General features: G+C 33.2%; 2 protein-coding genes across 3 annotated transcripts; one reads left to right on the top strand and one right to left on the bottom strand.

The window, feature by feature from the left end:
- Positions 1–2110: 2110 nt before the first annotated feature.
- On the top strand, positions 2111–5139 carry LOC107952140 (BTB/POZ domain-containing protein At1g63850). The gene is made up of 2 exons (XM_016887420.2): positions 2111–3443; positions 4516–5139. Exons 1-2 carry the CDS (start codon positions 2214–2216, stop codon positions 4792–4794), a joined length of 1509 nt encoding a protein of 502 aa, XP_016742909.1. The 5' UTR covers positions 2111–2213; the 3' UTR covers positions 4795–5139.
- A 1955-nt stretch (positions 5140–7094) lies between these two features.
- Positions 7095–11168, bottom strand: LOC107952139 (uncharacterized protein At1g01500). Of its 2 annotated transcripts, XM_016887419.2 has the most exons (4): positions 11006–11168; positions 10689–10744; positions 8396–9204; positions 7095–7519 (listed from the first exon to the last, which is right to left on the bottom strand). In XM_016887419.2, exons 3-4 carry the CDS (start codon positions 9098–9100, stop codon positions 7292–7294), a joined length of 933 nt encoding a protein of 310 aa, XP_016742908.1. In that variant the 5' UTR covers positions 9101–9204; positions 10689–10744; positions 11006–11168; the 3' UTR covers positions 7095–7291. The 2 variants fall into 2 exon arrangements, with proteins under 2 accessions (XP_016742908.1, XP_016742907.1); XM_016887418.2 differs by lacking the exons at positions 10689–10744; positions 11006–11168 and adding an exon at positions 9445–9673.
- Positions 11169–13220: the final 2052 nt, after the last annotated feature.

Raw genomic sequence — 13220 nt, 5'->3', positions numbered from 1 at the left:
TGGCGTGTATTTTAATGGGGTCCTTACACGTTTATTCCTTGGTCTTTATTACCTATGATTTTATTTTTGTTTTGATTAAGTCCCTACTTCATCCAATTTTAACCCCTTTTTATTTATTTATTTATTTATTCGTTTATTTTATTATTCTATATTTAAATTATTTATTATTCATTATTTATATTAAGTTATCTTATTATATATATTTTTAATATATATTTATCTTATATGTATTATTTATTTTAAACCCTTTTTAAATTTTTTTTGGTGCCTTTTATTTTATTATTATCATGAAAAAGGGTCATTTTATTATTTCTCTAAGATTATTATTCAAAATATACAACTTATTTTATACTAATATATATGTATCGTATATGCTTTTATATTAGGTCTATATTCTTAGTATTATTAGTTATATGTTTTATCCTATTTCATGTACATATTATGTATATACATGTAATTATTATATTTTTGTTTTATATATGTATTTATGTTTTATTTTATTTAGTTATTATTATCATTATTATAGAATAGCGTATTTTATATATATATATATACGTATCTATGTATATATTTATCCATAGTAATATTATTTATTTTACTTTAATATTATGGTTATTATCATCATCTTTGTAATTACTATTACCATTATATTATTACTTTTTTAGTACCATTATTTTTTTACATATATATATACATCATTATTTGCATTAGTACCATTTTTATTACTATTACTTTATTACGGCTTCTACTAGTATTACTATTATTTCTTTATTATTTTATTACTGTTATTATTTTATTTTCTTTTTTATTTCATTATGCTGCTCTTATTTTATTAGCATATTATTTTTATCATCTTTATTAATACATTTTTTTACCTTTTGTCAACATTGTTATTGTTTTTCTTTTACTATTTTATATATTACTTATTTATTTATCGATTTATTATTAAGTTTCCTTTTTTACTTATTCTTCTTATTCTTATTTATTTTTATTTTTATTTTTATCATGTTATTATTTTACCTATTATTCTCTTCTTCAATTACGTAGCTTGTTTATTTCTTTCATTCTTTGTCATTCATATTACTCATTTATTATTATGCTTGTTAAGATCATGATTTATTTCTTTTCGTTTTCACAAATTTGCGTTATATCATCCAGTACCCAACAAAAATAATCCTTTCATAAAAATAATACTCCGTATTCGGAAATTCGAGATAATCGTACCCTAACTTATTGGGTTTCGACTTTTCTCATTTAACCTAAATAACGGAATATTCTTTTTAAATCACGATACAAGTCTTAAAAATGCTTATTTTCGGAGATACGAAGCGTGGTGCCCTAACTTACCGGGTATGACACTTTGAAACTTCGAAACAAGATCTTTTACAAGTAAAGGCAATGTTCGGTGTTCGGGAATTCGAGGAAACGCGCCCTAACTTAGTGGGTCTCGATCTTCCTCGTTCACCCTAACTAACTGAATATCCTTTTAAAAGAGGTCAAAATATATTTATTTTAAATACAAGGCGAGCTCATTCTCAAAAGTTCGAGATGTCGTATCCTAACTCACTGGATATAACATGTTGTTGCCTTGAGACGAGAATGTCTTTGACATTTCAATGTTCACTTTATAAAAAAGGATCGTATCTTAAATTCTTTCAAGTTTTCAATCTTCGACACTAAGACACTAATTAATCAACTAGGTACCAGTTTTGGGCGCATCGAGGGTGTTAATCCTTCCTCGTGCATAACTGACTCCCGAACCTGTTTTCTTGATTTGCGTAGACCAAAATTGTTGTTTAAATAAATCAAGTTATTTATTAAGAACAACCACTTTAACGAGGTGACCCGATCACACCTAGTCAAAAAGGATCGGTGGCGACTCCCGTTTTTTGTGTTCATTTTTAAAATCCAAGTCGATTTCCGATTTTCCTAAAAAAATGGTTACGACATTCATCGTTCGATTAACGATTGGAAGATTAAAATGTTTAATTGTTGTAACAATAATGACTAAATTATAAATATTTTTTATTTGAGGGACCAAAATGAAGCGCCAAAAAATTGGGTGATCCACTAGTTAGTTTACCCAAAATCATTCAATCATCCTCAATTTACAAGGCATTACCCTCTAACGTAATAATAGTATAGCATTACCTGCCTGTTCATATCTTCCTTATCCAAAACCTAATTTATCAATTTCTTCTACAACCTCCTCCATGATACCAAACAGCTATCGAAAGCGTCAGCGCGTGCCTCACCGCCACACCTCTGCCACGCGCCTCTCCTCCACCGCCACTGTTGTCAATTCTTTTTCCGACAAAACGGTCTCCGAATCCTCCCAAAAGCTCCACCGCACCTCCTCCGCCGCATCCACCATCACTACCTCTCCCAATGCCGTTACTTCCTCCTTCAATGATCCCTACACCGCTGACGTCTTACTCCGCCTCTTCGTTGATCTTTCCCCATTCGATTCCGACGCCCCATCCGACTCTTCCCGCCAATCAGACATCCAGATCTATCTCCACTCCGCCGTCATCCGCCGCGCCAAATATTTCGCGGCGATTTTATCCGACTGTTGGCAACACCGAACGAACGCTGACGCCAAGAGCAACAATGGCGCCGAAGGTTCCAGGAGCAATGATAACAATAATAACCTAGTTCATTTAAACCTTGCCGTTGTCGATGATCCGAACTCTATATCCATCCATTTAACCGTCCTCCAACTGCTTTACACGAGCGATTTCGCGACCGTCATCGACTCAGCTTCCACCGCACTCGAGATCCTCCCCGTGGCTCTCGAATTACTCTTCGAGGATTGCGTGAAATCATGCTTGAGATTCCTGGAAGCCGTGCCGTGGAGCGAGGAGGAGGAGAAGAGAGTGCTGAGTTTGATCCCCTTCTTACGCGAGGAAGAATCGAAGGAACTTCTCGCCAGGCTTTCGCCGGGGAAAGAAGATTCTTGCGAAGAAATGTTGCACGGCTTGATTTTAGCGGCGATTCATAACCATCCTAATATGGCGTTCGTTAAAGCGTTTGTGGCTAAGCTTCTGAGGGATTTTTCGTCGCGGGAATCGGCGAGGAGGGTTTTGGAGAGGGCCTTCGAGACGAGCTTGAAGGTTGTGAAGGAGAGTTTGGAGGAGTATACGAGCCCTGATTTTAGAGGGGATCATAATGAGACGGAGGCGATCCAGAGGTTGAATTTGCATACGGCTATGACTAATGGGAGGCATTTGTTGTGGTTGGTTGAGAGGATGATTGAGTTGAGGGTGGCGGATTCAGCTGTGGTTGAATGGAGTGAGCAGGCTTCATTTACGGCGGATTTGCAAAGAGCGTTTAGGGATGATGCTTGGAGGAATATTGTTCCGGGACTCCCTGCTGTCGTCCTCCGGTGTACTTGTAAGCTTGCCAATGCTGTTGCTGCTGGAACAATATTGGCTGCTAGACAGGTATCAATTTCATTCTTGCAAGTTATTCCACTATTTGAATATGCAGGCGTTTATCATACAGCATTCAATGAATTGGTTATCATACAGCATTCAATGAATTGGTAAATGTAAAATTGTGTTTGTTTGGTGGAATCAATAAGACTTTGCTGGTCAGGGTTGCTCGTTAGGCAATCAAATGTGAATTGTTTGTGGAATTTTAGGAATTAATCGTCCATGGGAACAAGTTGTTTTCAATTTAAAAGTTGTGATGTTTAAATTGGGAAGTTCAAGCAAGCATATGATTGTCTAGGCGACCATAATTTATGAATTACGTATATGATATCTGAACATATTGTTATTCAGATCTTTCTAAGCTCTGCTGCAATACTTATAGTGAAAGATAAACCCCAAGTTTGGTTATTGTTAATTGATTGCTGCAAGGAAGTTCTTGCTTTAGTTTGTTGATTACATTCGAGTCGATGGAAATTCTGTTGGAATGTTAAGTTAGGGTAATCCTTTGGCTCCAGCCTTGATCACTTTTTGGCTACCTGTTTATACATGTGATTTGCTTTTATAGAGTGGTCTGTTTTAAAAGAGCAAATACATTCACTGTGGTGTCTTTGGGTGATGGAACCATATGCTTAATATGCCTATTCAAGTTAGTTTGACAAATAAATTCTACTCAACTTTATGTGCTTTGGATCTAGCAACTGTAATGAAATATGAATACTTTTGGTTGTCAAAGACTAAGATCTTCTGAAGAGTAATTAAAGGTTATAATTTTAAAGCAGAAGTGTGGTCCAAGCGTGTGTTGATACTAGGATTACAACAATAAATGACAAAGTACTAAAGGGGTAGTTTATTCTAACAACAATAAATGACAGAGTACTAAAGGGGTAGTTTATTCTAACAAGATTGCGGGTAATGCCAAATTTTACTAGGAAATGGTCTGCCGCTTCTTGTTTGGTTTCTGAAAGCTGCGTTACATTCCTTGGTTGTTATGCATGTGTGACGCTCGAGTTTTAAAGAAGTTGAGTGTTTCTTGCCCATCAATGGTGGTCAGGACCTGACTATAGTGTGTATAAAATTTCAGGTTAGAATGAAGCTTGTGAAAGATTGGCTTCCTGTTCTGCTTGTGTGCAAAGACAATGTGTCACCTATGCTACCCAGCCATAAACCACTGCACCTGGAATTGGAGGAAACGTTCTTGAGAATCATCTCAACGCTGCCGATGTCAGATGCACAAGTATTGTTGCAACAATGTCTCAGCTTCTCAACCCGAAATGTTGAAGATTGCCCCCACTTAATCACAGCTTTCAATACATGGTTTCGCAGAGCAACTCGACCTCCTCAACTCGAAAATCTTGATTAAAAAGAATGGTACTTGCTTATGGTGGTGATAGGTGGTTAGTGACCCCCCCTTAGTGTCACTCTGGTGATGGAAGTTCAGTTTTTGTCTGTCCAACTTTTGTGCATATAGTAAAGTGGTGCGGTTACGTGTAGAGTCAAAACTGGCTTCTTTGTACATAAAACTAGATATTCTCAATCCCAATGTTCCAATGTATGTATGCAACAGAGGCAAAAAAAAAAATAAACTGAAAGCTTTTGATGCAGTTCCTTGAAATTATGGTGAACCAACAGGCCTGGCCTACCTATCGTACGTGGAAGGTGTTGGCTTTTCTCCATGAATTATTCGTATTTTGGCAGTGGATTAAAATTTTATGTTTTTGCAGCGGCCATACATTGCACTTTTTTTTAAAAAAAATTTATGAAAAGAATATTAGAATGTTTTTGAAAGTATTGTATGTTATTTGTCAATAAACATGCAAGTTGGTACTAGGTTTTGTGTAGCACTGTTTATGGGTTGGTTCATTCAAGTTTAAAAATTTGTTCAAAAATTAGGTTTTATCATCCATCCAAATTTAAAGGTTTACTTGAGAAATTGGAAGGTTTCGATAAAAATACGAGGCCTACAAATGGGTTTAGGTAAAATTTAAGATCCATTATTTATATGGGTGAAGCTTTAAGATCCATTATTTATATGGGTCAAGCTTTGGGTAAGATTTTTTAGTTTATTCTTGATTTGATCTTAATATATTATGGTATGAAAAATATTATAATAATTATATATTTATATTAAATTATTAACCTAATAACAATAAAATTTCTTAGGCAAAATCTAAAAAACTTACTCAAATAACCTAACCTAAAATATAAAATTTTAAAAAATATATTTAATACAATAAAATATTTATTATATTTAAGGTATTGTTTTTCAATATATTTTAATGCATTAGAAATTTTTTATTTTAGCATTTTTTAGTGCATTTAGTACATTATATTTTTAAAAAAATATTTTAAATAAATGTAATTTTTTTAAAAAATCAAATATGGATTGAATGGGTGAGTCTAAGTTTACCTTTCTTAAATTAGGCTAGACTTAGATAAAAAAGTAAACCCATTTAGGTCGGGTCCAAACTTGAAAAATTGATCTAAAAATTATGCATGAGTCTGACCCGAGCCATGAACTGTTCTAATTTCGCGTCTAAGTTATGTGGGTTTTTTTTTTTAAAGTTTCAAACTTTAAATGTAGTTAAATTCTGTATTAAGTCCTTTTTGGGTTAAATATCAAATTTCAGATTTAACTCTATCATACATTTTCTCTTTTTCAATACTCAGAGAGTTCTCAATGCCAAAATCAACACAAGGGAATCAAATAAAAGCTAGAAGTAAATAGTTTGAGCAGGATGATCCAATCTTCCAACTTTCAAAATTGCATACCTCACCAAGAGAATGAACCTCCTATAAATAGAGCAAACGAGAAGTGAAAAATAACTTGATAAGTTTTACTAAATAGCCGTGCTAAACCAAAGCTTCAAATTTAAAGTCAATTCAAAATGATAAAGCAATAATTCTTATCCGATAAACAACTCATCATTAATTATTCATTCGACTAATGAAATAATGAAAGCAAAATTTCGTATACTCAAATAAACAATTAAGTTTCCCGTGATGAATCATTTTGTAAAAGATGCACATAAGCACCAAAATATTCAATATAAATTGACTAAGTTCAACAAACCGTAGAAATACTGAAAAATAACCAATCACGGAAAACAATAAGAAAAAGCAGCAGCAGCTCTGGCACCAGCGCATTTGCCAACTCTTTTCCTTTTTGCCAAAATGCCAGATCAGCTCTCTCCTATCATCAATTTGACGATTCTAAGGGTTTAGATGGACAGTACGTTTATCTGCTGTTAAATACTGTAATATGAGACAAAAAGTAAACTAAATGTATCACACCGTCCATCCAAACCGTCTTAAATCAAATCAGCAAGCAGAGCTTTGCAAGTATGTAAGCGTTGAATCTCAATGTTGATAGTATTAATTTGTTCCTCAAAATACCCAGCACTCTGCGTAATATTCGGTCATTCTTCTGTTAGAAGAAAAGGTGGAATGAGTGCATCAGGAACAACATCGTCGACCTGACTAGCCTTAAACATCCTGCTTGAAATCCTTGAAGTCCTCGGTTACCACATTGTTCTTTAATTCAGAGTATCAAAATGAATTAAATTATCTTTGAAATCTAAGAGTGTTGACTTGAGTTAGATTAGCAAGTAATGGCTAAACTGGATCGAAATTTCTTTGTGCGACTCAATCTTAGCTTGAATATGATGGTACAAATAACCCATAACATAAATTAATTTGATTACTACATTGTCATTGATATACATCCAATTTATTTCATGGCCTTTTTTTAATCACAAATTATGAGCTCCTAATCCACACAATGAAGACATGTTAGAAACACCATCTAAGTTAGCCCATGGGAAATATGGAGGACTTATTTCGCAAAGTGAAAATGTTTATTACAGTAGTCGTCTTCGAAAGTTATGGGTGGTGCCTTGGTAGGTACGAACCAGCAAACCTACTCCTAATCCGATTCCAACACAGATGCTTAGACCGATTCCGACACCTACCCTCACACCGGCATTGAACCACGACAGCTCCCCATCTTCCCCCTCAAAATAGTCCAACCCTGAATACAGATACCTGTGTTCTTCACTTTCTGACTTGTGATTCAAGTAATCCAGCATCTGTAAAAACATGAGACAAAGAAATCAAAAGCTATGTCTGTTGTATTACCATAGTTATGATTTAAATATATGGAACACATCAATATGGTTGGCGCTTGCAAAGTCAACACCCAAGAAAAAAGGTTCCAGTCCGGGAATGAAGAAAGGGGTTGCAAAGGCTTGATTCGAACTGTAAGATCAATTGGATTAAATGTCGGCTTCAAAAGTAGATAAGACATAACAGCTCCAACATAGAGATGATGGTTGAGTTACTGAATATCATACTAGCATCCAAGTAAAAAATAAGCTGGTATATGTTAATGCAAACTTGCAAAGAGCTCAATCAAGGAGACTACATTCCAAGTCATTTGTGGTAGGTTTCTAATTATTACTACTCCGAGATGTTTGAGGTTCAGAAGGGATACCCCAAAGAAACAAGACAATACAGCAGAACAATTTCTACCCAAACCTTTAATAAAACGAAACTGCAGAATAAACTTTTAATGATATTGACCTCAACATGATATTCAGGCTTTCTCAATTCGTTCCAAGGCAAGTATCACACAAACATACCCATCTAACAAAACAGAATGTTTGGGTATTATCTGATCTGTACAAAGGATTGCTGACATGGAAATGAGATAAATGCATGCAGCTGTCCCAGTACGGTATTAGTGTAAACAATGTCTTTCAGCAGCGTAGTCCAAGTATCACATTTTGAATTAAAAGTATGTATCATACATATCATCTGCCAACTTAAAGGTATGATTGATTCCTAGGAACGAGTTCAATCAGACAATGAAAATTTAGGGCATCATGAATGGTCTTTTTATAAATTGGGAGGACAACATGTCAGATGAGTAGCTAAGGGAAAACCAGACAGATTTTAACAAATACCTGAAAAGGGATGGCTTCTTTCTGATCTTCAGTTGCATCGTGCTCCGGTATCGAATCTAGTATCCCTTTCATTTGTTTCTTCCGTAAACTAGGCTGTAAAGTTCTAGTTAATATAATTGGATAGCCTAAAAATGACCCTGCAACATAGACCTCAACTGTAGGTGAAGTTGAACTTGGACTGTGAAATTGTTTGGTCTTGAGAAAACCAGTGCCTGTAGTTATAACTGATTCACAGTTCATGCTCCACATCGGGCCACTTCCTTTTGACTCTTTGGTGCAACCATTTCTATCACACAACTCTAAAACCCCATATAGAAGAAGAGTATCCTCATTAAAAACCTCGAACTTCATGCTTCCTGTCAGCCTTATGCTATCCGTGCTCACAAAAGTGGCTTCTTCCGATTTTTTGTCTAGCCTATCCCTTCTAAGAAGGGTTGATGGGCCATCAGAATAGATGCCGGTTCTAACACCGTTTACTTCAAGAAGTGTATCAGGATTCAAAGGAACATGGTTTAGAGTAAGGTGCATAGGAGTTGATTCATCAGTTTCACACTTGCTTACTCTGACATAGAAAACTCTTAAATCTAGCCATCGTAATGATCCCTTAGAGAATGATTGGTAAGGAGACTTAGGAGAGTGCCTCATAAGCATGTGATCATTACTAGTCGGTCCATGTCCATTAGATGATTCATAAACGCTCTCCATAATCACAAAGAATTTAGTACCCCTTGGTAAAACCTTTCCACCTTGATCGAGTTGATAACTTGTTAAAGTCCATACAAGTAAGAGACCATTCCAGCAAGAAAAACCTGCAGGAATGCGAACAAGGTGAAACCAATGTAATTTCATGCAATTGACAATGAAAAACCCAGAAGAGCAGAAAGCAAATAACAGAGAGTGGTGGGGTTTAAATTTTCTATTGAAAACCACTCAACTCAAAGCCAGGACATAAGAAATTGAAAGATGAAACTAAAGAACAAAACGTGAGACCTCTCAAGAAGGAAATAGAAAAAGGGAGAAATGAAGCCATCAAGTTAAAAAGAACATACAGATGAAATTTGTTTATTTTCTGCAGCAATTGAACTGAGAAACAAGCAGCAATTCAAGCAGTGGCAGAGGCAAATATAAGTGTAGCTCCTACCAAACTAGAAGTAGAAGGGAAAAAAGAAAGATAAAAGAAGAGATAAGAATATGGGTAAATAAGGAAAAAAATTCCAAAAGTTCCAAAGTGTTTTTAATCCTAAAAAGGAATATTGACGTAAAAAGCAAAATGAAAAGACATCATTTTGTCGAGTGGTATGTTTGGTCTGGAAAAAACAATATTATGTATATACCAAAAAGAAAAGGCATCCAAGATAAAGCTTAAATTCCAATTCCAGAATTAAACAAAATCTTTATCATGGACTAAGTTAACAAAACATCATTCTAATCACCTGAGCAAATTTTTACAAGCACTCTTAAATATTTGGTTCGAAAACGTTTTCATAGGAGATTATAATGAGTCCTCCAATTCTTCCATTCAGCTCACCAAAGATAACATCAAAGCTATCATCATGGTAATATCTTAACACCTACATATACATATAAACACACAAACATAGAGATAGAACAATGACTTGAATCCCACTAGTTCTGATCCGATTACTAATTATATATTCAAACTATCGGTGTTCATTAATCAGGTCTTTCTCATTAATTTAACTATTAAATGATACGTCATATCTTATACGACATAATCTAAAATAAAAAATTTAAGGTGCTAACATGGAATGTTTGTCCTCTGCATCAATTTGGATTAGAGTTCAATGAAGATTAAATTAGAGCAAATAAATTGGATCATAGTAGAGAAAAATAACAAAAGCAAGAATACAAAAATCCCCCCACACATATCAAACAAACGTTTTTCCTGAGGGCACGTCAAGTTAACAGACAAAAGAAGACCCATCTGTCTATCCCTCCCTCCCTTACATTGTTACATACATTTAATGCCATAACCATCATCCATGTATGACGTGATGTATCTCATTACCACAATAACATCATTTATATCCGAAAACCCGTAATTATATCCCCCAAAAAAACCCGAAAGCTCGAACGACAATAAACGATGATCTGAACCCAGAAAAAGAAAAACACCCAACTTTGTTCTTGAACTTCAAAAAGCCTAAAACGATTGCATTTTCTTAAAAGTAATCAGAACCCGAACTCAATCCGATTACTAAAAACCCGATTCGAGAAAAAAATCTGAACCAGCCTCAATCAAATCATTCGTTAACACAGAGACAAAACTCACCTCAATCTTCTTTGTGACGTAACGTTATCCGAAAGCAATCGAATCTTGGCGTCTACCTGGAGTCCAAACAGCAGCAAAAATATAGAACAAAATTAATAGCACACTACAATCAATGAAAATTACCAAGAACAAAGAACAACCCAAGGGCACAAATTCAGCAAACAAAACTGGGTTGTTCTCGTTTTTCTTTCATTTTCCCTAGAATTATAAATTTCTTTTAGATAATATTATTTTTTTTCAAAATTCTTAAGTGTGGGGTCAAAACGTATCAGACATTCTACAGATCCTTATCCTAGAAAGAGAAAAAAAAGGCTCACTTAGCCTATGTGTTGAAAAAAAAAAAGCTTCTCTTCAATAATAATCGATTTGTTTTTTATTTTTCCTCCATGGAAGTTTTGCCGGAGAGGTAATTAACGGGTCTAGTCTACTCCAACTACTTTGTTAATGATATTGACATATTGTCGCTTCTATTTGCATATTTGTTATTTGATAGATTATAGATATTTCCTTTCTTAATCACTTCTTTTTTTCTCCCACTTGATTTTTTTCAATCTTCATTTTCCTTTGGTCAGCAAAGAAAATTTGTTGAGATTGAATTTTCCTTCGAGGGTTAATTCTATCAGACCCCACGAAACTATGACCCATATTTAATGTAGTCTCTAAACTTGAAAACGTTTTAATTGAATCAATCAAATCCTTTGGTTAGCCTAATTGTCAACTTTGAGCGTATTTAAAATATACAGATCAAATTTAAGTATGTCTATATTATTATTACATTGACAATTTGTGTCTATGGTGTTACTGTCATTAAAATTTTAATGAGTACTATTTATGTTTTTACAACATATAGTGATAATTATTCGATTGTTTAAAATTTAATTAAGGTGTTTTAAATATGCTTAACATCATATTTGAGCTATATTTAACAATAAATCGATGACTACTCTGACGAAGAACTTGATTGATATGATATTTAGGATTTAATTCAAATATTTTGAAATTTTAGGATCAATTTAAAATTTAGACCATGATGTAATTACTTTTTTTAATAAAAAGAAATTGTCATTTTCTTTGTTTATCTTCACGTGTCTCAGAGGATGATTCTGTTGTGTAATAAAATAAGCCCTGATTTTATTTATTTTCCCCTCCTTTTAAGGCATGAGATGAAAGATTTATTTGATAATATTAATTTAATATAACATTTGCTAATTGAATTTTACATTTTATTTTAATTTGGTAATTAACGTTTTCTATGATATAATAATTTATTTTGTTTTTTAAATTTATAAAAAAAGTTATTTTAGTGTTTCATTTAATTTTTTTTAGCCTTTAAATTTCTATTTTTATCGAATCACCTTAAAATAAATAAAAAATTAACGGTTTTGTAATTTTACTAGCATGACATACACATGGATTGTTACGTGAATTCCACATAAACATTTAATTAATTTTTAAATTTTTAAAAATCAAATAATTTTTTTATTTTAAAAATCATTAAAATTATTTAAAAATGTATTAAAATTATAACAATAATTTTTTAATTTTAAAAAAATAATTAAATGTTAATATGTCATTCACATGCACGTGTATACCATGTCGGTAAAGTTAACATACATTAACTTTTCCATCTATTTTTGGGTGATTTGATAAAAATACAAGTTCAATAACTAAAAAAGACAAAAAAAAAATTTAATGGTTAAAATGATTTTTTTTTGTAAAACTGAAAGGATAAAAAAGTCATCATACCTTTTTTTTTCCAATTTGATAGTTGAACATTTTAGTTTTTTTACCAAAATAACCTAAAAAATTATTATTTACATAAATGACCTTAGTTAAAAAAACAACCACTTAAATTACCTGAAATGAACAGTGTTGAGGGGCTTTAGACACCCCAATAGTCATGCCCAACACTCATGTCCCAAATCCCTAAAAATTCACTTGAAGATTGAAAATGTGTTTAAAAAAATACTCTTTTTTTTTTGTAGGCCATTGCATGGTTGGCACTCATGTACACTTTTTTGGTATCAAAAAAAATTGGGGTTTTGAATTTGTGGTGGCTAGCACCACTTTTTGATTTAAAAAAAAATGGCTTTTAGGTTTTGACTTTGTGGTAATCGATATCATTTTGGATTTTGTTATAAAGGTTTATAGCAAGTTAGCTAAAGGGAGGCTTGTTCACAAGATTTTGATCAAATATGGATTTGAATTTGATCAATTAATTGATGGTGTAATCTTTGAATTTTATTCTGATTGTGAAGCTATTGCTGATGATAAAAAAGTTTATGATGGAATAACAAATCCCTGTTTGAATGCTTTAAACTCACTTAATAGAGGCCTTATATCAATGGGTAAGATTGATGATGCTAAATTAATTTTTAATACACTCATTGAGACAAATTCAGCTTCATATAATCTAATGTTTAAAGGGTATGCTGTTTACGGCCTAGTTGAAGATTCAAAAAGATTATTTGAAGAGATGTCTCAAAGAACAATAATTTCTATCAACACTATGATTTCTGTGTATTCCAGGAG

This window comes from Gossypium hirsutum, chromosome A13 (assembly GCF_007990345.1).
Source record: "Gossypium hirsutum isolate 1008001.06 chromosome A13, Gossypium_hirsutum_v2.1, whole genome shotgun sequence".
Lineage (NCBI taxonomy): Eukaryota > Viridiplantae > Streptophyta > Magnoliopsida > Malvales > Malvaceae > Gossypium > Gossypium hirsutum.
Note: the sequence above shows the minus strand (reverse complement) of the source record. Positions and strands in the feature narration are given on the sequence as shown.

Excerpts from the sequence above, each read along its gene's own strand:
- LOC107952140 (XM_016887420.2), top strand. The coding sequence starts at position 2,214 with ATGATACCAAACAGCTATCGAAAGCGTCAGCGCGTGCCTCACCGCCAC. Across the intron at positions 3,444-4,515 it reads CAATATTGGCTGCTAGACAG|GTTAGAATGAAGCTTGTGAA; the intron begins GTATCAATTTCA and ends ATAAAATTTCAG.
- LOC107952139 (XM_016887419.2), bottom strand. The coding sequence starts at position 9,100 with ATGGAGAGCGTTTATGAATCATCTAATGGACATGGACCGACTAGTAAT. Across the intron at positions 7,520-8,395 it reads AAGAAGCCATCCCTTTTCAG|ATGCTGGATTACTTGAATCA; the intron begins GTATTTGTTAAA and ends ATGTTTTTACAG.